At 41.0% G+C, this 26,403-nt stretch overlaps 1 protein-coding gene across 3 annotated transcripts in view; it reads left to right on the forward strand.

Annotated features, from left to right (window-relative positions):
* Positions 1–26,403, forward strand: part of ZNF521 (zinc finger protein 521) — a 374,676-nt gene that overhangs the window by 26,579 nt on the left and 321,694 nt on the right. For all 3 annotated transcript variants that reach the window (XM_075584921.1, XM_075584929.1, XM_075584914.1), the window contains one exon: positions 22,364–22,543. In XM_075584921.1, coding sequence (XP_075441036.1) covers positions 22,364–22,543 — 180 coding nt within the window. The remainder of the gene's footprint in view (positions 1–22,363; positions 22,544–26,403) is intronic.

A 26,403-nucleotide genomic window follows, 5' to 3' on the forward strand; every position in this document is an offset into this window, starting at 1 on the left:
CTTCGACCTCCTGAGGTGTCAGATACCATCTGAACATAACTTTGTAAATATTCTCTTTAGCTATTGTGCATAATGATGTATTAGTTACATTGACCCAAATATCTTGCCAATCTTCCCCAGAAATCTCTATCTGAAAATCGTGGGCCCATTGATCCATATAACACTGTGTGCAGGAAGACACTGTACATAATACCGCGCTCCTTCCTATAGAAGTTTGCTGCAGCTTAAAAGATAGGCCTTACATATAGAAAAACAAAAAGAATGATTCCTGCGCTCTTACCAATTAGGCTAAAATAAAATAATCTCGTGAAAAAGGGTATTTTGTTAAACCCAAAGCATTTGTAAACTTGCATGCTACGTCAAGGCATATCCGTATGTAAGTACAGCTCAACCCCGTTATAGCGCCATCAGCTATAACGCGGATCCGCTTATAACGCGGTTTGAGCGTGGACCCCGAATTTAAAAAAAATAATTTTTTGCACACACACTGCACACACTCACTGCGCACTGCATACACTCCCAGCACACTGCACACTGCACACACTCACAGCACACTGCACACACTCACAGCACACAGCACACTCACAGCACACTCACAGCACACTGCACACACACTCACAGCACACTGCACACACACATACACACACAGTCAAATACACACACACACAGACACACTGTCTCTTTAAGGGAGCTTGCTCTCGCAAGGCAGAAGCAGGAAGCAGAGACAGGGAGAAGAGCTGCCAGATGCCGGGTAAGTGCTGCGTGCTGTTGCCGCTGCCCCACAGGGTCTGGGAACGCTGGGAGAGTTCCCAGCTTTCCCCCTCCGGCGGACGCGGTACCACCACAAAAAAATAAATAAATACATTTTGGCGGCCATTTTTTTTCGCGACCCCGTTTATAACGCGGTGGTAGCGGGTGGCCCCCGAGGACTGCGCTATAACGGGGTTAAGCTGTACCTATATATATGTGCGTGTGTGTATGTATGTATGTATGTATGTACAGTATGTGTGTGTGTATAATGTATGTGTAATAGTTGTCCCATGGACTGGTGAAAAAAGTGTGAAAGCCCTGAAGGGGTTAAATAAAGCATGAGCTTATGTGAGTATTGCAATTAACATCTGGCTAAAGCCAGTATCATAGTTACCTTACTATAGAGGCAAACTGGGTGCACAATTTCCCTGGTGTGAATATAATAAAACTTACACATATTTCTCTCTGTCAGCCTTATACATTCACCTACCATTCAATAGAGGGTGATGTCCAGACTGACACTGGGGTGTAATTATACCTGCACTAATTGGAAAATTGGAAGGAGCTCAGACTGGCTACTAGTCTCCTTTTTTTTTATTATTCGAGTTTAGTCCCTTTACATTTGGAGAGTCTACTTTTATGGGTAGTTGAGTGGTCATAGTGGTCATTTACAAATTAAAGCTCGCTCTCTATTTATCATAGTGTGGAATGGAGTGTGGGTGTGAAAGCGTCGTTACCTGAACTTGAAGACTTGCTAAAGTCCACTTTAAAGGAGGGAAGGCACATCCTCCTCGATCTGTGGTGGTACTAGAGGGTGGAACACCTGGAGGTTGGGGGGGGAAGTTAGGAAAAGAGAAACAAAACATTGACAACAAAGAGTATATCTTTTAACTGTTAGTCCTAATGTGGGCCAAAATGAAAGGCTAAAAGAAGCCCAAATACAGGGGGGAGCGGGGGTGCACAAGACTCCAGGATTTTGGGGAACTCCGTTGAAGGACTCCTCCATACTGAGAACTCCAACCCCTTTTATAAAAAGAGCATTAAGGAAACAGGAACATGCATTCGGTTGAAATAACAGCCTAAACCTCTTGCATTAAATATTACCGCTCTCCCTATAGGGTTCACAGCTTGTAACAATATTAACTGGGAGTATGGTTAAAGACCTTAGAAAAATTTGTAAAAATCGAAAGAATCAGATTTAACCCTGAAGATTTAACAAGAATAACTTTGAGTCTGAAGTGAAGTCATCTTTCTCTTAGGTTTCTTGTTCCCCACCCAGGTCCAGTGGGACCTCAGAGTGATAGATTATCAAACACACCGCCAGGGAAGAAAGTTTGAAGCGAATCCTAAACTCTAGGCCACCAGCTATTTCGACTTTAGCCGTAGTGACTGGGACCTTTGCTCGATCAGGTTGGGTGGGCGATATTAGGAGCTTCTGGACGTTCTTTCTTTCACTCTGCTGTGAAGCTTCCGGTGGTTTCTTGGGCCTCGGAACGGTGCGGTTTCGTGGACTGCTGGCCATCTACACCAAGTGCTCTTAGGAACTTCTCCGCCTTTTCTAGGAATCTTAGGGAAAATTGCTTCCCGTCTTTGTTTACGACTAAACTGAACGGGAAAACCCATCTTTAGCGGATCTCGTTATCTCTGAGGACCGCTGTGACTGGGCGGGGACTTCTTCTTGAGATTGTAGATCTGGAGTCCTCCAAGTCCACAAATTCTTAATTTCTGCAGCCTCGCATTATTCCCTCCTTTTGTGGTGTAATAGTGTAGTTTGACTATTACGTCCCTGCATTTCCGAGGGTCTGCGAATCTTGGACATACAGTAAGGCTCCGTGTGCTCTATTTGAGTCAATAGATTTGTTAAATAGGGTTGCAACTCGCCCAAATCAACTGTTTCCGGGATATTTCTTATTCTAAGGTTTTGCCTTCTTTCCCGATTTTCCAAATCGACTGTGTCATTCTGGTTCCTGATTTCGTCGTTAAGTGTGAATAGTTTGTCTTCCATTGAGCCCTGACTCTGCAGAGATTCTTAGAGTTTATTTTCCAGCTGCACTCTTCATTCTGTCAGGGAAGTCAGACCTGCCTAAAATTCAGCAACAGCCTTGTCCAGAGCCACTTGAAAAACACCCTGCATCTCTTTAAATCGATATTTTAAAGCCTTTGGGGTGATTTTGGGAAATTTCTTCTGTTTCTTGATCTTGTTTTGAGTCCGTAAAGTTTTCACTTTGTTGTGGTTGATCCTGTTGCTGTACATGCGCATGCACGCACGCCATCTTTGATTTTGGGAACCGGACAGGCTGATTTCTGAAGGTAACGGGACACTGAGGGGGTTCCTGGCTTGCCCTCTCTTTTTGGGGGAGAGGCATCCCTGTAGATTCCGCTGGCTGGGGGAGTTTTTTTGAAAAAGATTTTGCGGCCTAAATCATTGGCAATCACAGAGGAGTCCACGGAGCAACTTCTGGGTGCTCTCATCCTCCTCGACGCTGCGTGAGCGCTCCCAAATCACATTAATTTTAATATTAAAACATTTTATTTCGTGACTTTTAGAGACCAAAGCCACATGATACTTAGGGTCATATTTGAACGAGAATGTCCCTGTTTATAGAGAATCCTTTTCCCATACCGTTGTCATCCGATTTGTTTTTATTTTTTTTGAGATTGTATTGTAGCTTAGTTAGTTTATGTGTAAGTTAGGCACTGAACGCACCAGAACTGATGTTAACTTGCATTCAAGACAAAGGAATTGCCTGTTCCAGTGTGTTAACCCGTAACAGAGCTTGATGTATAATCCCCTAAAGTTGGTGGTAATAGTAGTTTTGAAGAAACACACATACAGAATAGGCAAGCATTGTTCCGTTAAAACAAAATCTTTATTTCCCCCCCAAAATTGGTACATAATTGGTCATTTATACTATCTAATATGTTTTTTGGGGGAAATTATGTTATTAATGTTTAAACCATAGTCTTTCATTTAAAGTTTCCATGCTCGGTCTATAAATAAGATTTTCTTCCTTTTTAGAGCAGATGTTCTCCACCCCAGTGCTCAAGAACCCCCAACACATCAGGTTTTCAGGATATTCCTGCTTCAGCACAGGTGGCTTAGTTTTCGATTTAGCAACCTCTTCTGATGCAAGGATATCCTTAAAACCTGACTTGTTTGAGGTTTTGAGGATTGGAGTTGAGAACCCCTGTTTAGACCTCCTGAGTCCCCCTGAGGCAAGAGGAACTCGGAGGCCAAAGTGAATATACAATTTTGATCTTTTATTACGTTGGTGCTGCTATAAGACTACAGCATTGCACCAAAGGGATTTTCAGATATAGGATTTTTTTTGTGTTAAGGTTTTGGGTCAAATTTGCCACCCCAGATTTCTGTATAAAAATGGTCATATAATATTTAAAAATCCCAGCTCTGCTAAATATTTAATAAAGGACTTCAGACCTAGCACCAGCATTGAGCTAGACACACTGCAAGTGTCACATGAGGTGATCTGTAAGAAATCTATTCGTAAGATATACTATAGTGGGTCTTTTAACAAAAAACAAACAGATTTTGCATCTAGGTTGCAAAAATACAATACTGTACATTGTTGTAAAGCAAATGATATTCAGTACTTTTAAAATATGAATGTGCAAGTATAAATTACAGGTGGTAGATGTATACTCATCGAGAACATTGTTTCCAATTATTTCACTAGGAAATAGTAAACATGTGCACATAGATTTAAAGTTTTGTTTTCCTAAATATTGCAAAATATAAACTCATTGAAGGTGCTATTAATTTAACACCATTGCTGTGAAATTAGAGCAAAAAGACACACTGTATTTGTCAAAGAAACGTCATTGCTTCAATTGATTTTTTGTTGTTAAATTATCTAGTTTGCGCTCTTTCTCCAGCCTGGTAGTAGAAGGGTTTGTAAGAAGGCCATCACAGAATTTAGGGGAGTGTTTTTCTTTTAATATATTCTAATTACTTGGGGGTGGCTGGATGACTTTTTTTAGTACGTTTCTAGATTTTCTATGTCTTTGATTTTGGTTATAGGTGTAGGCTCGGTTAGTTTGTCCAATTTAAAAAAAAAAAAAATTAAGAAGGCACCTGGTCGCCCCCGCCCATTCCCTTTCACAGACTTTATTATATGATGATAGTATCTTGCCCACTGACCCTTTTTTTCTGTTTTTGTGCGTGTTTAAAATCATGGTTTTCCTCCTTTCTAATGGTAACCTCAGACTAAACTGGACTGTGGGGAGACATCTATTTTGACCTCCCGGATACGTAATATTTCAACTGCTCATATCTCCTAAGGGAAGCATTGGATTTACAAAAATTACGATCAGCGTGGACCGCTTATGCATAGATCTCACTAGCAGAGGTTCGGTTTGTTTCCAGGAATGCTTCTTGAATTGAGCTATTTTAATGAAGCCATATCCAATATCTGAAGTGGGAGGACCTCTGAAGCAGACCTGTGCTACTTACAGCTCCTGCTGCCCAAGCCATGTGGCACCTGAAATATTAAGAGTGCTTACATGTTCATATTTACAGCAGCAGCCAATAGAAAGCTGCAACATCTTAGGAAACCCAGGCAGCCATTTTTTTTAACTGGTAAAGTTTTAATATCTTTGGGTTGTTTTTTTTTGAAGAAAATCAATTCTTCCCTTTTATTGCATATGCATTGCAACTTGATTCAGTGTGTCTCTAATAGGCATTTTTATAGCTTTATCTTGGACATAACAAAATGTTAACTTTGGGGGGGCTATGTATCAAGACAAAATAAGAGTGCAATGACTAAAAAATTAATTTACTTGCATAAAATCATTAGTGTTTTACGTTTGCTATTATTCAGGTCTTTGTATTTGTATGGAGTGTGTCATGTTAAAATATATGTACATAAATATGTAAGTCTTACAGAAACGCAATTAAAAAACAATTAAAACGTACATGAATTATGAAGATCTGTATATTTGTTGTCCCACTTACCATTATCCTCTTATTACCATTAAATGCAAGTGTAGTTGTATAAATTGTTAACTCCTAAAGCATCAACCGAGCGCTTGTGCATACGTATGGATGCGCTAAGAAATGTCTGCGCTGATTTGCATTAGTTTATGCCAAGAAAAACTCGATGGGAAATTTTGATGCATGTGGTACATGCTAGTAATATTATTTAGATGTGTACACCACAGACAACATCTATTTTCAATTTGAATTGTTGTGTTTTGACAAACACCCCCTTTACATGTAGGGATATACAAGTACAGATGTAGCAAGACTTGCTGTCCTTGTGTTCGTGGAAAACCAGGGCCCGATCGTGGCCACTAGGATAGCAAGTTTTGCGGCCCAGAAGAATTAATGCTGCAGGGGTCCATGCTTTTGAATGAGACCCTGCAGCGTTAATACTTTGCTTGCATGGGCACCTCCGAAAAGCAGTTATTGATACTCCTTAGTCTAAAAGGGTTACATAACCATTTCTAAAGCTATGGGGCTCCACAAATCCACTGTCAGTCAGTCTACAAATGGAGAAAGTTTAAGACCACAGTCACACTACCCAGGAGCTGTTGTCCAACCAAAATCTCTCCAAGAACAAAACGGCAAATCATCCAAGAAGTCACAAAAAAAAACACCAGAATAACATCCAAGGATCTGCAAGCCACTGTCGCCTTCGCTAATGAGTGTTCAGTCTTTTTTCTGATAGTTGTGTCATGAACAAGAATGATGTTCGTGGAAGGATAGCCAGGAGGAAACCACTGCTCTATAAAAATGAACATTGCTGTCCATCTGAAGTTCGCCAACGAGCACATAGATGATCCACATGATTTCTGTAACAATGTTCTCTGGACAGACGAGTCAAAGGTAGAACTTTTTGGCTTCAAAGAGAAACCAAACACTGCATTGAAACAGAAGAACCTCATCCCAACTGTCAAGCATGTTGTTTGGAGTGTGATGGTTTGGGACTGCTTTGCTGCATGAGGATCTGGACGGCTTCCCATCATTCAACCAACCATGGATTCTGCATTGTTTTGGAAGATTTTAGAGAATGTCAGGACATCCGTCTGTGAGCTGAAGCTGAAACGAAAGTGGGTCATGCAAGACATGATCCTAAACATACAAGCAGCTCTGCAGAAGAAGAAATTCCACGTTTTAGAATGGCTTAGTCAAAGTCCGGACCTAAACCCCATTGAAATGTTGTGGCAGGACCTGAAGCGAGTTGTCCATGTAGGGAAGCCTTCAAATTGGGCCAAGATTCCTCAAAACCGATGTGAGAGACTGACCAGCTGTTACAGGAAATGCTTAGTTGAAGTCATTGCTGCTCAAGAGGGTGCCACCAGGTACTGAATCTAAAGGATCACATACTTTTCACACATGGATATTGAATGTTTAATCATTTGTGTATAAATAAATGTTGAAAAAGTATCATGTTTTTGTGTAATGTGTTTGATCAGGTCATCTGTATCTATTATTAGGACTTGAAGTAAGATCTAACAGCCTTTTAGGTTTGAAATATATGAAAAACCCAAATGGTTCACAAACTTTTTCTCGCCACTGTGTGTGTGTATAATATATATATATATATATATATATATATATATATATATATATATATATATATATATATATATATATATATATATATATATATATATATATATATATATATATATATATATAATTTATTTTACAGTAACATGCTTCTATGTATTGGCTAGTTTAGTGCTGGGACAACCCAAAATATGGTAAATAGGTTAAAGACTGGAGGGGGGCATATTTTTGTCGAAGTATGTAAACTTTTTTTTTTTTTTTACATTTAGAACAGTTTCTGTTTTGCATATTTTTAAGATGTCTCTTTTCCCAGGCATCTTGTGATTTTTGTCATTTGCGAAATGTTAAATGTATGATATGCGCTAACAGTTCACTTTCTCTATCCAAGTACAAGCAAGGCTCTTAACGCATCTTGCAATGTTAGAACATTTATAAAGTAATGATAGGGCAGAGTAAATGAGTACTTCATTACTAGGTGATTCTTCCTTTTTTTTTAAATATTTTTATTTGGACTGACCACTGATATTTTAAGATGAGTTTTCGGGAGCTTTTTCTCTTCCTCAGGTCAGCAATACTGACTTACAAAGAGTCCATGAGTTTTTAACACAGATGTAAGATAACAATCTGAGCTAAAGGAAGAATTTAAATTAACAAAGTAATAATGATATTTTACTGGAAATATATCATTTGTATATTCTATGCCCAAAACCATGCTAAATATAGGGTAAGAATTGAAACTGCATACTGTACATACTAAAAACTATAATCTGAACCATTTTCCCCTCAATTGCAGCTCCAGAAGATGTATAAACTGGTGCTTCTTTTATGAAGTATGTCAAAGTTTTGCTCTGGTGTTGTTTTTTTTTCTTATTTTTATTGCTGCCATGATATATTTCATTATATATTTGTTGTTTTTGTTTATTAGCAATGCAATGTCAATGAAGGATTCCATCAGGAGCAATAGGTAGCTAATCAATACTCCTGTTCCTGTCATGCACAATGTTGAGTAATTTACAAAGATACGAAAGGCAAGATCTCTGAAAGGTAAATGTGGTTTCAGTAAGAGGTTTTTTTTTTTTTTTCAATGTTAACCTAAGTCCTACAGAAGGCACTTTAAAGCCCATTTGTATCTAACTAAAACTATAAAATGCATTTCCCCGTGTTCTTTTATCAATAATTACCTACCTCTTCTATGTTTCAGGAAATAAAGGGTAAAGTTATTTGACATGACGCTCCTTTTTTTTTTTTTTAAATTTATTTAAATGGTGCATGGAAGACTTGTTCTTTGCCAGGCTTATAGAGTCATTAAAACATATTCTGGACAGTTGCAAATACATCATTAGTGTTCCTAGATGATGTCTCATGAGCTGCTATCAGGAACGTGCTACTGCAGACTGGCTACTTTCAAAGTACATCTGTGTACCTCAATAGATGCCCTATTGTTTTTTATTTATTAATAATGGTGTCTATAGTTTGGATTCAATATCGATGTGTTTGGTCTTTTCCATCAAATATTCTACTGTATGTTAGAGACTGTAGGGTAGTTAGAGGTAATTGTGTAAGTAGGATATTTGCATTGAGCAGAATTTGTGCGACAACAGTATTTTATCGTTGCATTCTCATTACAAAGTTTATGCTATGTTATGTTATGCTAACTTGTGATGCAAGTACAAATACCCTTTTAATGCCTACTATTAGCCTTGCTCTTCTCAGGACCTGTAATACACTGGTTAAAAAAATGCATTTATGAAGAGGAGGTTGCTTTGAATTCTTAAAGCTGGAATAAAGTGAAGAAAAAAACCTGGCAACTTGATAGGCCAAACTGTAACCATTTTAATTTTTTTTGTATGCTACATTTGTTGAAGACTGGCTCTGAGAAGACTATAAAATGGCCATGCTGTGGCATTAAATATCTCTAGGAATGCACTTTTCCCCCCTTTTTTAAGCGGGCTATTCTCCGCGTTCTCTGAACATTTGCTACCTGGTTATGATTTAAACGGCTCCAGTATCTGATGAGTGGAATTTTTGCCTCCAGTTTGGTTTCTAAATGAAGCGATGTAAAAAAAATAAAGTACACCTTTTATACACTGTACTTAAGCAGTTCGCAGAGAGGTGAGCATTATACTGCCAGAAGTTTTTATAGTTGTACTTTTGTATCTCAGGTCTAGCTCTCATGATTAAATGTGCTTTTTATAGAGTAGCAAGTTATAAATGTAGTGCAGCTACGGCATATTAATCTTGCTGCAGCGGTTTAATGAGGCAGTTGTTTTGCGATGGACACTGTTGGGAACAAAGCACGACGGAGTTTGACTTCACCACTGAGCTGCAGAAAAAATATTCCTTGCCTGTTAATAATTATAGCCACATGACTTCTCAGTTTTCCTTTTTTTTTTTTTTTTGCCAGCAGTTTTCCATACAGAAAGAGGTTCATTAACCCCTCTGCTTGTTGTTCAATGCATTACAGATCCGACCATGTAACGATTTGTGAAAATGGTTTTGCTTCTCTCCTGCCTCTAATGTCTATTTGTGATCTTTAATCAAGCTGAGAACGTTTTATTTTTTTGTACATATGTTGGAGGAATGCTCCAGGAAAAACAGAAAACCCGAAAGCTAAAAAAAGTGGGTCCGTTTGCAGGCTCTTGGGCATTTGTGAGACAAAAATGTAACGGTGCATTCCCAGCTAGGTCCAAACCGCACAAATGCAAGTGCTGGGTTTAAGTAGTGAACAGTAGGTGAGGGAGAGAGGATTATTTGTAAGTCTTGTTTGCTTCTCCTTACTGTTAAGTTATGAAAGTGGACAAAAACCCATCCTAAACATCTGGTTACAAGTGTTGTTTTTTTTAAAACAGACTTTGGGAACCTGATTGTGATGATTTTTAGGTGTTCTCATATTTCTTTGGGCTTTAAATGGTTCTTAATATAGACACCTCCTTCCTGCTGCTGTGTTGTTGTTGTTGTTGTTGTTGTTGTGTATTTTTTTTTTTTTAACCCCCTCATTTTCTTTATAACATTGGAAACGGCGGGTCCCCCAGAGATGAATCACTCTATTTTTAGCTCTGGGGGGCCTAGTTAAGGGAGACTGCTGCTTTAAATTTGCATCTCTAAAAATTCAAGTGTTATCCATCACAAACCACCGTTTTCCATTATTCTTTCTTGGATTCTTTTTTTTCCATTCAAAAACTGGTATGCATATAAGTAACTTTTAGATTTTGTCTGAAAATATCTGTGCACAAAGACGCACCCTCTAATATTTATAAATTGGTGCATCGTACATTATCCAGGATGTGGAAACCGTATTTGAGGTGCTCTCCTTTGCAGACTTGTCAACTTTCACAAAACATATATATATTTTTTGGGGGGGGGGGATCATTCATTTTTAGCATCAGCATCTATAAGACTTTAGTGCAGTTTCATTGATTTTTGTTTCCATTACAATGCCATTTTTTTTGTGTGAAAACCCACGAATATAAAGGAGGGGGTTACCATCTCTGAATTTGCCATGTGGTCCTGATGTAAGCTGAATCGCTGTGTTGCAGAGGTATACACTTGTTAGTGAGTCTTCTATTTGATAGAGACCTGTGGCCCGGAAATATATAAACCACATCACTGTAAAACTAGTCTAGTAAGAATGTTCACCTAAAAGCATTATTTTATCTGTTGCCATTGTTGCATTCGTAAATACTTATTTTGCCGGAAAGGTGTAATATTTCAAAATATTGGGCATTAATATTGCCAGTCTTTATTATTATTTTTTTCTCCTTTTGTATTTCCTATCTTGTTGATAGTTAAAAGTACAATTTAAGGCAGGTCCAAGTACGGGCTGGCAATGCTTGATCAAGGTTTTCACACTATTTTCAACTTTCAAGTATTTTATATTGTCTATTTACGTTATTTTTTTTGCAAATCTATCTAGACACTGATGGCCAACTCGAGTCCTCAAGACCCTCCCAACAGGTCAGGTTTTACTGCAAGTCTTCAGTCTTCGACTCATCCACCTGTGCTGAAGTTGGGATATCCTTAAAGATGCAGTCTAAGCAACTCTTTAAAAAAAAAAAAACTCCTTTTTTGTTTGTTTTATTATAATCAGCCTTTTATTACCTTTTATTTAAAACCAATTACCTAAGCCGCCGATCGTTTCGTTCTCTCGTAATCGATCAGCAAAGATCCTGCTTCCCCTGGTTCACTAAATGGCTGCGTTTCCGTTTCAATCAATCCTTCAGTCAGTGTAACTTAGCAGCTACAATGTACTCCTATATTACGAAGGTTACATTATCTATTGTTACAGTTTGCAGCTCAAACTGCTGGGAACATTGGCAATAAATTATCACAAACAGGAAAGTGTTGCAAATATCTTGCACTGCTGGGGAAGTGGGCTACAACCTGCTACAGAAATCAAAGGATGCTCATTATATGAAAGCTCATTAAAAATGGCACTAAGAGTTAAATAATATATATTTTAAAATGTAGTAAGTATTACTACAGAATTGATTTATTTAAAAAAAACAAAAAAAAAAAACACCACCCATGTAGGATATTGCATGAACTGCTCTATTGAAACATGACCTGTTGGGGAGTCATGAGGACTGGAGTTGAGCACCCCTGATCTAGATTGATCTTGGACCCCCCTCCCTCTGCCTTATCTGTAAATGTGAAACCCTAAACCTTCTACATCCCAAAGGTTACTACTTCCCTCGTCACAATTCTCCTTCCTCACAAATCGCCCGTCTCTGAGCAGCCCCTGTTGATGCCACGATTTGCGTTCTATTGGTGATGCTTATGTTCTTTCCATATGGTTTATCTGTATGACCTCAATTAACTTGTTTGACTTGAAGTGTAACCTCTTTGTAGATGATCATATAAAATATGTGATGTGGATTGCAATATTTTTTACTCTTGAGGCATCTGTTGTCCTCTATTTTCAGTACAGTTGACCACAGTCTATAATTAGAGTGCAACTGGAATACAGTGTGTATTTTACTAGGTTTATTACTTAAAGCTGTAGCGCTGTGTATGATTTAAAATGTATTATTATTATTTTGCATTTCTGAAGACGACGTGTTATGTGGGGTTAGAGAATAGTCGCGAGTGGTTAAGCCCACTGAAATCAGCTAACTCATTGGTGTTGCCTAAAGACAGAGTAATTCCAATAGCAAATATATAATACAGATACATTCAGCAATAAAAAAAAGTGCACATCATTTAAAAGCAATAGTGAACTGTGTGACGGTAGAGGCACTGGCAAGCATATTAAAAGTTAAGCCCGCTGATTGCCCCAACCCATCAAGATGGCGGCCTAACCCATCAAGATGGCAGCCTATGTTACAGGTAAATGTGGCCAGTATGTATTTCCAACTCTCCTAAAGCACTGTCATCTCCATGGCCCTGACTGGTCCATCTCAGGTGAGCCCTCACTCCTTGATTGGCCAGCCAAGACAATGTCTTAGCTGAATGATCAGCACCCGGTCTTCCATAGTTTTAGATGGAGGCCTGGAAACTATGTAAGCCGATGCAGATCAGAGCTCCACAGATTGTGTTTGGTCATAGCTAGTGTTCGTGTCAGAGACTAGCAGGAGATTTGAACCTTGACACAAGCGGCTATCATCCTACAGTACTGGGATACTCTGAGGCGGACGGATCATGGAAGACATTCTGTGTAAGCTAGCTACGGCAATGACCAGCAGCTAGCGAGCTAGGATTCCCCCGTAACCATCTGTCTTCGCGAGTCAAGCCTGTTTTTGTGTATTGTTTCTCCTGTTGGCCGAAATAAATCCTGTTCATTTAACTCCTTCGTTCTTTCTGGTGCTTGCGATCCAGGTGTGACAGTCTGGTCTTCCGTGACAGTGTAATAGAGAAGAGTATTTTCTAATTGCGCTGAAATAGTTTAAATGACCTGGACCAGAATTCTGTAGGTTTCAGAACATTAAATCCTTAATCAACCAGTGTATCCAGTAGTTAACAGATATTTTGTAAATGAACGCAGGAATTTAGAAAAAAAAACTAAACTACTGCTATTAACCCACCCAAAATACACCCTGGAAGACAGTCTACCATGGGAAATGCAAAAAAACACAATATTATGCTGACTGCTTAATACATGTTTTAAACACATTTAAGGGTAAAAAAAAATTTAAAAATAATTCTTGCATATTCTATAGAATTTTTTAAATTTTTTTTTTTTTATTCCAGGGTACTATACTGTACATCTGTCTGTTTTTAGGTTGATAGCTTCAGCATTGATCGGAATTAACAAAAAGAAATGAAAAAATACATCCCGTACAGTGGCGAGAAAAAAATTGTGAACCCCAATGATAATTAAGGATACTCCATAGATTTTCCCTGATAACATGCTTGAATCAGTACTTTTCGTAAATATCCAATAGGGTTTATATTAACCAATTCCTTGTCCTTTGAAACAAAATGATGTATGAATTGGACAAACAATGAGTAATTGAGAGAGATGTCAGGGCATGTGCAAAAGTAAGTGAAACCCTGGTTTTATCAGCTAAATTATAGGGAATAATTAGAATCGGTGTTTAAATAATAAGGGAGATCTTCAGGTGTGAGTTGGGGAAGTCGCACCCTATATAAAGATCAGGAACTGTGGAAACACATCATGCCATGATCAAAAGAAATCAGAGGTCCTCAGAAAAGCAGTTATTCATGCTCATCAGTCTAGAAAGGGTTACAAAACCATTTCTAAGGATTTGGGTCTCCACCAATACACTGTAAGAAAGCATACAAATGGAGAAAGTTCAAGACCACAGTCGCTCTACCCAGGAGCAGTTGTCCTACCAAAATCTCTTGAAGAACAAACCAGCAAATCATACAGGAAGTTACACAGAACCCCAAGTTATAACATCCAAGGATCGGCAGGCCACACTCACCTTGGCTAAAGTGAGTGTTCTTGACTCAACTATCAGAAAGACTGAAGAAGAATGGTGTTCATGGAAGGATAGCCAGGAGGAAACCACTACTATCTTAAAAGAACAGTGCTGCCAGTCTGAAGTTTGTTAAAGAGCACATAGATGATCTACAAGACTTATTGACTTCTTCAACAATGTTCTCTGCACAGACGAGTCAAAAGTAGAACTTTTTGTCCTCAATGAGAAAGGTTATGTCTTGCGAAAACTAACCACTGGGTTCAAACAGAAGAATCTCATCCCAACCCATGGTGATGGGAGTGTGATGGTTTGGGGCTGCTTTGTTGCCTCAGGACCTGGATGACTTGCCATCATTGACAAATCCATGAACTCTGCATTGTATCAGAAGATTCTAGAGAACAATGTCAGGCCGTCAGGCCATCCGTCTGTGACCTGAAGCGAAAGTGGGTCATGCAGCAAGACAATCATTCTAAGGCTAAGTCCATAGTGATTTTAGCCGTGCGAAGGCGCGCTGAGGCTGAGGGAAAGCAGGTGCTTTCCCTGGCCTTAGACCGTGCGCCGTCAGGGGGGGGGGGGGCTGTGACATCACTGAGCTGGTTCGCCCTCATTGGATGAACCATTCACATGACCGGCCCTGCGCCCCGGCGAGCGCAGAAATTGAAAATGAACCATTCACATGACCGGCCCTGCGCCCCGGCGAGCGCAGAAATTGAAAATTGTTTAAGACCTACACTTGCGCACGCTTGCGGAAGCGTGCGCGAGTCGCTGCTAAAGCCGCTCTCATTGCGGCTGCAGGGGCTCACTGCTGAGCAGCAGCGCCTCATCACTGGTCAGTGCCTAAGCGCTGACCATGCCCGAGGCCTTAGTCCCCTCTGGCGCTGACCGTGCTCATGCTTGAGTGGTGACGTCACCAACTCTTCAAGCATGAGCATTCTGCTGTCCTGCACTAATTTTAGAGCAGGAGTGGGGGGATGTGGCTATGAAGGGAGGAGGCTTGTCATTGGCTGGATCGGGGTTGTGTGTGTGTCTGGGGCTACGCTTAAATTGCTAGCGACGGCGACGTCAGGCTTCTGTCGCTGGAAAAATCAAATTGAGATGACTTCCAGTGATCGCGACCAAGCCGTCACGCTTACAAGAAGCGCACGCAACGGCGGCAATTAATTTTTTTGACGCAACGTCGCATTGCCGGCACTATAAGCGCAGCCTTACAAAGCCTAGTGACCCAGGGCAGAGTCTCGGCAATAAAACACTTTGTAACACCAGAGCCTGTGCTTCCACCTCTCTCTGCTCACCCATCTCTCTGCTCAGCCCCCCCGCTTCCGCCTCTCTCTGCTCAGCCCCCCCGCTTCCGCCTCTCTCTGCTCAGCCCCCCCGCTTCCGCCTCTCTATCCCCATTGGTCAGAGCAGGGTAATGTGACCCTGCTCTGTGTTCGAAAGACTCTCTTTCCCTTGTCGCACCAAGCTTGGGAGCGTGCGCGAGGCGCCTCGTGAACACAGACTGGAGGATCAAGAGTCAAACAGGTAATCGTGCCAAGCACGGTCAGCGCCAGCGGGGATTCGGCCTAAATATACAAGCAGATCTACAAAAGAATGGCTGCAGGAGAAGAAATGCTGAAAATGTTGTGGCAGGACCTGAAGCCAGCTCTCCATGCAAGGAAGCCTTCAAATGTCACTGAGTTGAAGCAGTTCTGTAAGGAGGAATGGGCCAAAATTCCTCAAAACCGATGTGTGTGTTTGACTGACCAGCAGTTACAGGAAATGCTTAGTTGAAGTCATTGCTGCTCAAGGGGGTGCCACCAGGTACTGAATCTAAAGGTTCACATACTATACACGTACTGCACACATATTGGATGTTGAATTATTTGTGGATAAATAAATGTTTAAAGTATCATGTTTTGTGTCATTTGTTTGATTAGGTTATCTGTATCTATTATTAGTTCTTGGATTAAGATCTAATAGCATTTTAGGTTTGAAACATGCGAAAATCCTAGGGGGTTCACAAATAATTTTTCGAGTGGGTGTGTGTGAGCACGCACACACTCAATATGTTTTTCATTTGTTTTCACCATTTTGAAAATCAATGTTTGGAGGATACTCTTTAAAACGGCAATCCTGCTTCCCCCTCCCCCTTCTTCTTCTTTTTTTTTTTTTTTAATTTGAAGTGGGGTGTTTCCAAAGCTGAACTGTTTTCATTTTAGCTCCGTGGACCCTGTGCTTCCTGAAATACCAGCATCCCCTACGTAGGTTAGGTATCTCAGGAACCAGGGGGTCCCTGGAGCTGAACTGAATGCGGCTAAGCTCTGGAGGCCCCTGCTTCAAATCCATTTAAGTGAAAGTGTCACCATGTCCTGCTGCTCTAACTTCGTGGGCACATGACTCGCCTATACCTGTTTTAGACTGGTATTTCATTATTTAGTGCTTGGCAGCTGTATATATGTCTCCCTCCCCACCCCCCCATAAGTCATGCACCATGAGTTTTTGCTGCTGCCCTATAAACTGTCTGCTTTTGGTTGAGGAAGTCGAAGTGGGCCCTAAATTCTCAGGGATTTCCTTAAAATTTTCGCCATTGATATTTTACCAAATACAGCTAAACCCCGTTATAACGCGGGTCTCGGGGTCCACCCCGAGACCACCGCGTTACTAACGGGGTCGCGAGAAAAAAAAATGGCCGCCGCGCTTTAGCGCATATTCATCCCGCGGGACAGGAGATGGGAGCGGGCATGTCCCTCCGCTCCCCGCTTCCCCCTGTCACCGCGGGACAGGCCGCGGGGCAGGAGATGGGAGCGGGGATGTCTCTCCTGTCCCCGCTTCCCCCTGTCACCTCGGGACAGGCCGCGGGGCAGGAGATGGGAGCGGGGATGTCTCTCCTGTCCCCGCTTCCCCCTGTCACCTCGGGACAGGCCGCGGGGCAGGAGATGGGAGCGGGGATGTCCCTCCTGTCCCCGCTTCCCCCTGTCACCTCGGGACAGGCCGCGGGGCAGGAGATGGGAGCGGGGATGTCCCTCCTGTCCCCGCTTCCCCCTGTCACCTCGGGACAGGCCGCGGGGCAGGAGATGGGAGCGGGGATGTCTCTCCTGTCCCCGCTTCCCCCTGTCACCTCGGGACAGGCCGCGGGGCAGGAGATGGGAGCGGGGATGTCCCTCCTGTCCCCGCTTCCCCCTGTCACCTCGGGACAGGCCGCGGGGCAGGAGATGGGAGCGGGGATGTCTCTCCTGTCCCCGCTTCCCCCTGTCACCTCGGGACAGGCCGCGGGGCAGGAGATGGGAGCGGGGATGTCCCTCCTGTCCCCGCTTCCCCCTGTCACCTCGGGACAGGCCGCGGGGCAGGAGATGGGAGCGGGGATGTCTCTCCTGTCCCCGCTTCCCCCTGTCACCTCGGGACAGGCCGCGGGGCAGGAGATGGGAGTGGGGATGTCCCCTCAGGTCGCCGCTTACCTCAGAACCATGCTGCCTGCATGGAGGTTGTAGCGGGGGGTTTCTTCTCCCCACCGCTGTCCCCGGTGCTCCCGCTGCCTGCGCGGGAGGAGGGGGGGGAGCGGGTGGTGGTGCTGGTCGCGGCCCGTCTGTGTAGAGTGAGAGAGTGTGTGTGTATGTATATATGGGAGAGAAAGTGTGTGTGTGTATATGGGTGTGTGAGTGTGGGTAAGTGTCTGAGTGTGTGTGTAAGTGTGTGTGAGTGTCTGTGAGTGTCTGTGAGTGTGTAAGTGTGTGTGAGTGTCTGTGAGTGTCTGTGAGTGTCTGTGAGTGTCTGTGAGTGTCTGTGAGTGTCTAAGTGTGTGTGAGTGTGTGTGAGTGTCTGTGAGTGTGTAAGTGTGTGTGAGTGTGTGTGAGTGTGTGTCTGTGAGTGTCTAAGTGTGTGTAAGTGTGTGTGAGTGTGTGTGAGTGTCTAAGTGTGTGTAAGTGTGTGTGTGTGTGTGTGTGTGTGAGTGTGTGTGAGTGTCTGTAAGTGTGCGTAAGTGTGCGTGAGTGTGCGTAAGTGTGTGTGAGTGTGCGTGAGTGTGGTCAGTGTGTGTGCAGTGTGTCAGTGTGAGCAATGAGCAGTGTGTGTGCAGTGTGCAGTGTGTGTGCAGTGTGGCAGTGAGCAATGAGCAGTGTGTGTGTGCAGTGTGTCAGTGTGAGCAATGAGCAGTGTGTGTGCAGTGTGGCAGTGTGAGCAATGAGCAGTGTGTGTGCAGTGAGTGTGTGCAGTGTGCAGTGTGTGTGCAGTGTGGCAGTGAGCAATGAGCAGTGTGTGTGCAGTGAGTGTGTGCAGTGTGTCAGTGTGAGCAATGAGCAGTGTGTGTGCAGTGTGCAGTGTGTGTGCAGTGTGGCAGTGTGAGCAATGAGCAGTGTGTGTGCAGTGAGTGTGTGCAGTGTGCAAAAAAAAAAATGTAAAAAAATTTTTTTTAAAAAATTTTTTTTTTTTTTTTTTTTAAAAAAAAACGGGAGCCACGGGAAAACCGCGTTATAACCGAATCGCGGTATAACGAGGCGCGTTATAACGGGGTTTAGCTGTATCACCAACTTGGGCGTCTCCTACAACTTCATGCAATGTAAGGGGACAGCACACTCAAGTTGGAGACTCCTGGTCTTGGCATCAGGTAGAATATATACTTAAAGCATACTTGCAGTGCAAAATCAGTCGCCTTCAATTCCAAACACGTAGGCAGACGGTGCTCCTTCCTAATGAAGGCCATGTGCGCCTGACACGTCGGTTTTTTTTGTTGAGGCGACTGATTTTGCACTACGCATATGCTTTAAGTATTTCTTCTACCTGATGCTCCGACAGGGTGTCTTCAACCTTAGTGTGCTGATCCCCTACTCTTTGTATTGCCTTATGTATGGCCACACATTATGGGATACATGCACCACTGAGAATTTGCCTGGAACTCTCTTCACTCTGCTGATATCTGGGAATGTATCCCTTTTGTGATTCCTACATCTTTATAGAATGAATAACTTAAAACACCAAGGGGCTGATTCTATATGTGCCGAAGCTGGTCTATCGGCAGAGTAAAGAATCAGGCTCTAAAGGCTATCATTCACCTTTATTTCTTTCTGAAATGTCGGTGTGGTTGTCTCGAGTTTGTAGGCATCCCATGACTTCTCTTGGTTTTTGAGTTTTTTTGTTTCATTGTTGCGAGCAGCTGAACTGCTGAAGGGTGTCATCTTTTTTTCCAGCATGAATGATGTGATTCCAATCATTGGTTCTTCCCCTGCCAATATTTAACAGAAATATTATGTCATCCAGATAATCATTAAAACAGGCATATATCAGAATATATATTTATTTTAGTGTACAGTGTGAGGTTGCTGGTGTTATCAGAAAAAGGCATCTTATGTTGAAACAGTAGTGGCGTCATTTTTTAGAAATTAAGAAAAGGCGTAGTTAATCTCAATAGCTGACATGTTCTAGTTCAATTATGTTAAATCAATTGGGATATTTGGTGCGAGTTTATTTTTATATTGCCTGAATCTCCTTTTCTGTAAGCATTGAACGTTTTTACATACATATTAAACATATTTTTGAGAGTGAAGTGTTCTGTGTTTACTATTTAGTGTCACTTGAGGGTGTCTGGACAGTCCTGCACCAGTAACACTAGCACTTTTAAATAAACACGTCTGTTGTATTATATTTTTGATGTTCCTCTCCTTTTTATATATTATTTTTTTATGTATAGTTAAATGAATAAATAGTGTAACCTTCTCTCCATTGTAACAAGCAAAATACGGATTTTCAGTTACGCAAGGTGTAAGTCTTTGTGAGTAGGATGCCTTTTCCATCGTTTGTGGGGTTTTGTTTTTTGTTTTATGTACAAGCATATATATAATTGTTTTTTTTTTTTTTTAAACCATGCTACTGACTTTATAGTAATTGATGACGTGAAAAATGATGTTTCGTGGATTACTACAGTATATTAATGTTTGGAAACATTTTAAATTGTGTTTTCAGGATTTTGTTTTGGTTTTATCCTTTGCACCATCTCTGTTTCCTAGTTAGTTATCTGACAGGGAGGGGGTAAGGCTTTGACCTTTGTTTATAGCAGTGTTTACCAAATCCAGTCCTCCAGACCACCCAACAGGTCAGGTCGTAAGGATATCCCTACTTCAGCATGGCCACTGATTTGAACCACCTGTGCTGAAGCAGGGATATCCTGAAAACTTGAGCTGTTGGGGGTCTTCAGGACTGGAGTTGGGAAAACACTTGATTATAGTACAATTAAGGTGAAACAACCATGTACACACACACACACACACACACACACACATTTTGGGTGCTTGATACATCCTGAAATGCAAAATCTTAATATTGTAATTTTAAATTGTGGCTTTGAGGTAGAGCTGGTAATGTACATTTTGAGGCAGTGACTCTTCATAACGAAGAAAAGCATAGGTTAAAGAAAGAGAAAAGTGACCTTCTCAAAATTGATTTATATTGGCTTGTCTATGCTTCCGCAATGGGTTTTAATACGTCCTTGACTCATTTGTACTTATCAGTAATTGCCAAAGAATCTTTATTTGTATTGACAACACAAACAAATGAAAACAAATGGTTCAGCCTCATTTCTAAAACCTTTCAGATGTGTTTATTTTTCAGTCACGAAAACCAGTTCCACAATCCTAGGAATGAATTGGGTAAAGGAGCATTCCAACAAAAAAACATAAATAAAATAGGAATGAAGCTGGAGATGAACCGTGTTCATTTCAGCTCTGGGCCCCTCTTCTTCCCGAGATGCATAACTTCGAAGGTGCTACAAGTTTTTTATGCAGGTTTAACGAAAAAAAAGACTGTGCAAAACAGCGCTAAAAGATAATATAAATGATAACAATACTTGAAATAAATATTGCAGGCAGCCTGGCAAATACTGACTTTACAGTCAGAAAATGAACCACAGAGAAAAGAAAGAATTGCCGGCGTGCAGGTTTCAAACTTTCACGTCACACGGGGTGGCAATAGTAAGCCTCGACAGATGACGTTGCGGCTCCACGTGTCAGAGGATTTTTCAGCCTCTATTCTTCGCTCAGCCGGGGCTGCTACCCGCACGACCGGTATCTCGGGAAGCAGTGGGTTCCCAAAGCTGAAATTAACGCAGTTCATCACCCCAGATCCCCTTTATAATTAGACACACACAAAAAAATCACTATAGGCGGAACCACACTTGTTTAACTTGAGTATACTTTTCTAGCCAATGTAAAGTAATAGTCCAAGTTCTATTGCAAAACAATGCAGTTCAGAGTTTAACCACCAATGAGCTTGACGTTTTATGTGCATGGTGATTTTTTTTTTTCCTGTTCAATTCTATTTTTGCCCACTTTTTCAATAATTCCATAACATGCAAAAATATATCCTGAAGTCAAACTCCTGTTTAACATATTTAATTTTTTCATGCACAGTATAAGATACCACAGTTAATTAATTTTATAAGTCATGCTATTTTGGAGCTGTTTATTTAGATTTTGCATCATAAAGTATACAGCTGGCAAAAACAAATATGGATATTGAATAATATATAATCCAATGCAAAATTCACTTTGGGAAATGTGTATTTTTACTTGTCCTCGTTTACCTTGGGCAAGATCATTGGAAATATGAGGGGGGAGGGAGCGGGGGGACGTTGTAACTGTACTGCTTGTTTTCAGGAACTGCAATGTTTACATGACTCACCCTAGCATTCTGAATGGAATTTTCATACAAACAGTGTTCTAAAGCTGCAGTTTCCCCTGGGCCTCCCTTAATCTTTTATTTATTTAACATGTATAGGAAGCAGGGGATCTCCGTAGCTGAATTGCATTAATTTCAGCTCCGGGGACCCTCTGCTTCCTGAGATATCGGGGCTTCCTATGGGCCCGTGTGAGGCACGAGATTTGAAACCTCCATTTTGTTTTTCCTCTGGAGGGGATCCTCACCTTCCCCGGTGAGTATCTCGGAAGCAGGAGATTCCTGGAGCTGAAATTAACTTGGTTCAGCTCTGGAGACCTCCTGCTGCCTACATATGTCAAAATAAAAAGGAGATGAGGCAAAACAAATCAAGTTTAAAGGAGCAGTTGCACCTACTAATAAACTAGTCATCCTATTGACATTCATTGATTTTGATTTTTGTTTTTCTGAATATTGTGGCTTACACATTTTTGTTTATAAAAATTAGTTATTTTTTTTAGCACTGTGTTTTTTTATAGTTGTTGTGCGAGTTTTCAAAGTTGCAACCTTTCTTATCTTTCAGATCCAAACTGCAAGATAGAAGACAACTCTGAGGATGGTGATGCGACAGATTGTAAGAAGAGGCAGGAAGAGGGCGAGGAGCTAGAAGAAGACGCAGTTCACAGCTGTGACAGTTGTCTCCAAGTGTTTGAGTCGCTGAGCGATATCACCGAACACAAGATTAGTCAATGCCAGCTGACAGGTAAATCACACCTATTACTTGATGGCAATTTTAGTTCATCTTCATATTGACCTTGTCAAGTATGTCTACACACTGGCTAGTGCACTACATACAATAAGTGTGTACATACATATGAGGACAATTGTAGGGTTAAAAATTAATGCTAATGGTATGTTTGTACTATGTGGTGTTATTGATGACTTGATGAACCTATTAATCTCTCTAGCTGCAAATATTCTGCTGGACTTCTGCCAACAAAGAGACCTTTTTTGTGTTTAAAACTATGAGCGGGGGGAGATAGGCAGAAGAAATGTGTCAGACCTGTGTTGCTGCACTTTAACTTTCCTGCACTGCGGTTGCTGCATCAAATAGTTATTTTTTAAGGTTTCCTCCATTTCCAAAGGAGTTGAGCTTTCTTCTTGCTGTACGATATTCTGAGATTTCAACGGAACTTCAATTACAGAGGTTACATTTTGAGGCCCATCATCCTTATGTTTGGTACTGGTTGCTCTTTGGGAAACATCCAATCTGCCCCTGCCCCTTATATCTGACATACCCCTATGTCACAGTCAAGGCTGTCAGCGTTTTAATTGACACATTTTGTTGTTTTAGGTGATATTATGCCATATGATTGAGATGTGGCAATCGTAGATGTTCAAATTGACATTTAATGATTTTTTACAGTAAAATGATTGTGTGATTCCAAGGGCTGCAAATTATTGCACAATAATGAGCCTTTGCTGAAGCAATTCACGCACAATCAAGGTGGAATGTTGAAACAAAACTGCACCTGACAAATGAAGCTGTATTTTTTTTTAAAAAACTCTTCAAATAAGTATAAATCACTTGCATAGTCATTTACAAGGGCCCATGTGGACAAACTTCAACATCTAAAGTCTTTAGATAAAGTATGAGGCACTCAACCCATTCAGTAACATGGGACCGTTGTACAGAAGAACCTTGTGTCTCGCACACACAATTCATTAGATTTACAGTCCATCATAGTATTATAGCATTATCTATTTCACATTAGATAACCTTATTGTGCTACCCCACCAATGAAATCTTAAATGCTGTTTGGGTTTTCTGTAATGGCCTTTAGGATTTTACAAAATTATGTTTATTAGTGCTGTAGTATATCAGTATTTAAAAAAATGCTATGTGTAAGATAGGATTTCAGAGCTGTTTATAAAGTAAAGCCATACAATTTAGAGTAGTGGTAGACATTTTAAGGAGTGTGTGCACATTAGCCACATGTATTCTATCTATCTCTAGCTCAAGTGAAGAGTTGGTATAGCACTCGCCAATTTGATTCTTTCTGGTACCAGTATGGTAACAGTGGCAGGGACCCCTTCCTTGTCGAGAACGCTGTCGCAATGTAGGAATACACAGAAACGCACACAGACTTATTAGGAATCTATTTATAATGTCATAGTGTATTCTAACAGACAGTGAAAAGCTTGCACAAAGTTTCAGGGGAGAAAAAAATACACTCACACACATTCAGCGATTGTCGATCCACTGCTGGATGAGGGCCTCCCCAAGGATCTTCCATGTTCATAATAATAATAATATGTTCTTGTATAGCGCTGCTAGTTTTACGTAGCGCTTTACATAGACTTTTTTTTCAGACACAGGTCCCTGCCCCGTGGAGCTTACAATCTATTTTTTGGTGCCTCAAGCACAGGGATATAAAGTGACTTGTCCAAGGAGCCGACACCGGGAATTGTACCAGGCTCCCCTTCTTAAAACTCAGTGCCAGTCAGTGTCTTTACTCACTGAGCCACTCCTTCTCTATGTTGGGTACATTGTTCACGCTTCCATAGTATGGTTAAACCTACGAGCACAAGTGCCATTATACAACTTCCTGGACAGCCATCGCAACCTTCCCGCCACTTGACGCAGTGAGACAATACAGTGAATACTGTCCAGCGCCTCTCCTTACCCAGAAAACTAGTGCTTAGCACAGCACAGGAAAGCAGCAGGGCACTACAGTATTTATCAGCATTCTGTCATTAAGCAGTTAAGGGAGCTGGAAGAAGTTGCAATCCATGTCTGCAACATCTCTACTACCTCTGCACTGGGGACAAAGGGTAGCGGGCTGCTTGGGTGGGTAGTGGTTACGGGCCGCTGCAAGTGAAGCCCCTGAGGGCCACCTGTCACCTACCAATACGTTAGAGTGCAGGAAGCAGTGTAATGATAACATGTATTATACTATTGGTACATGCAAAGGAGGCTCCAGCTCAAAAGAAAAAAGGGTGCACCATATATAGTACAAAACATGTCATGATTTGATTTTAGAGACTAATTACGGTTAATTAATGCCTCTAGATAAGCAGGTATATTATCAAAGGCAGAAGGCAAAGCAGAGATTTGTACCCCCTTCTTTCCTAGGTTATTCATAATCTATGAGATGAAGTTTAAATGTTACAGATATAATTTTGTCATTGGCCACAGAAAAAACACTGCATCCTTGGTATAACTAATGTGGTAAAACACATGTCACAGCACAACAGCTGATGACACAGGCTTTATATGAATATAAGCACCATCTAGTGTGTGTGGTGTGCTGGAGCCATTGCAAAGCATCCAGCACTGACGAGTTAATGCAGACAGTGCAGCTTTGTCTAACAGCAAATTATTTTAAAATACTAGTGTTGAATAATGATTTAACAAAGCGACATACAACAAAAGTTGCACTGGTGACAATTGCATTTGAAACCAATAAAGAAAAGGTTGAATATAACCAGAGTTTTTTTTTTTTGTTTGTAGGTAAGTGAATTAAACTGGTTGAATTTTATTATACAGACTAGACAGCTAACCACTGGGAGAAAGATCAAAAGCTGATTTGCATGAAAACGTGGCCTGGTGTTTCAATAAACTGCTCACATCTCATATTAAAAAGTCCATACAGTATGTTTTGTATTCTGCATGGGTATCCTTTAATATTGATGTAATAATTGATCATCTTAAAGCAGAAATATCACGTGCTCAAAAAGAACAAAGTGCACGCAAAGCGCACCACAGATTACTTACAAAATAATGTTGAATACAATAAATATAGTCCAAATAGACCACAAAACAAAAAGCATATAGATCATAAATGTACACAGTAAATAGGGATAAAAATAATACAAAAAATAATAATGATAAATAAAATACAAAACAGTACAATCCCACATACCTGGGGGGAAAAACACAGAAGTGGGGAAACCCCCCAGAGAGTTCTAATAAAGAACAAATCCTTATAGAGCACACAGATGCCAGAAAGTGCATACAACTATTGCAGTGAAAAGTCCTACAGGCAAGCTGGTAAAGAAAACAAGCCGAGGTGAAGGATTATTAACCGTGAGAGGCAGCGGATGGCAAGCGCGACCACTAACTAACCTTTTTTTCTTTTTACCAGCTTGCCTGTAGGACTTTTCACTGCAATAGTTTTTATTCACTTTCTGGCATCTGTGTGCCCTATATGGATTTGTTCTTTATTAGAACTCTCTCTGGGTTTTTTTCCCCACTTATGTGTTTTTTTCCCAGGTGTGTGGGATTGTACTGTTTTGCATTTTATTTATCATTATTGGTTTTTTTTTGTATTATTATTTGTATCCCTTTTTACTGTGTACATTTATGATCTATATGCTTTTTGTTTTGTGGTCTATTTGGAATATACTTATAAAATAATGTTTAATACAATAAATAATCTGTGGTGCACTTTGTTCTTTTTGTCTTTTGGGAGTTCCCCTTCATTGAGGGTGTTTCCCATTTATAGGGGCCTTTTGAGGAGTGACCCCTCACGTGTAGCTGCAAACTGATTACGTCACCATATTGATTGACAGCACGAGCGCAGAAATCTTGTCTACTTATATCATGTGCTCAACTCTTAC

This window comes from Ascaphus truei, chromosome 2 (assembly GCF_040206685.1).
Source record: "Ascaphus truei isolate aAscTru1 chromosome 2, aAscTru1.hap1, whole genome shotgun sequence".
NCBI classification, from domain to species: Eukaryota; Metazoa; Chordata; class Amphibia; order Anura; family Ascaphidae; genus Ascaphus; species Ascaphus truei.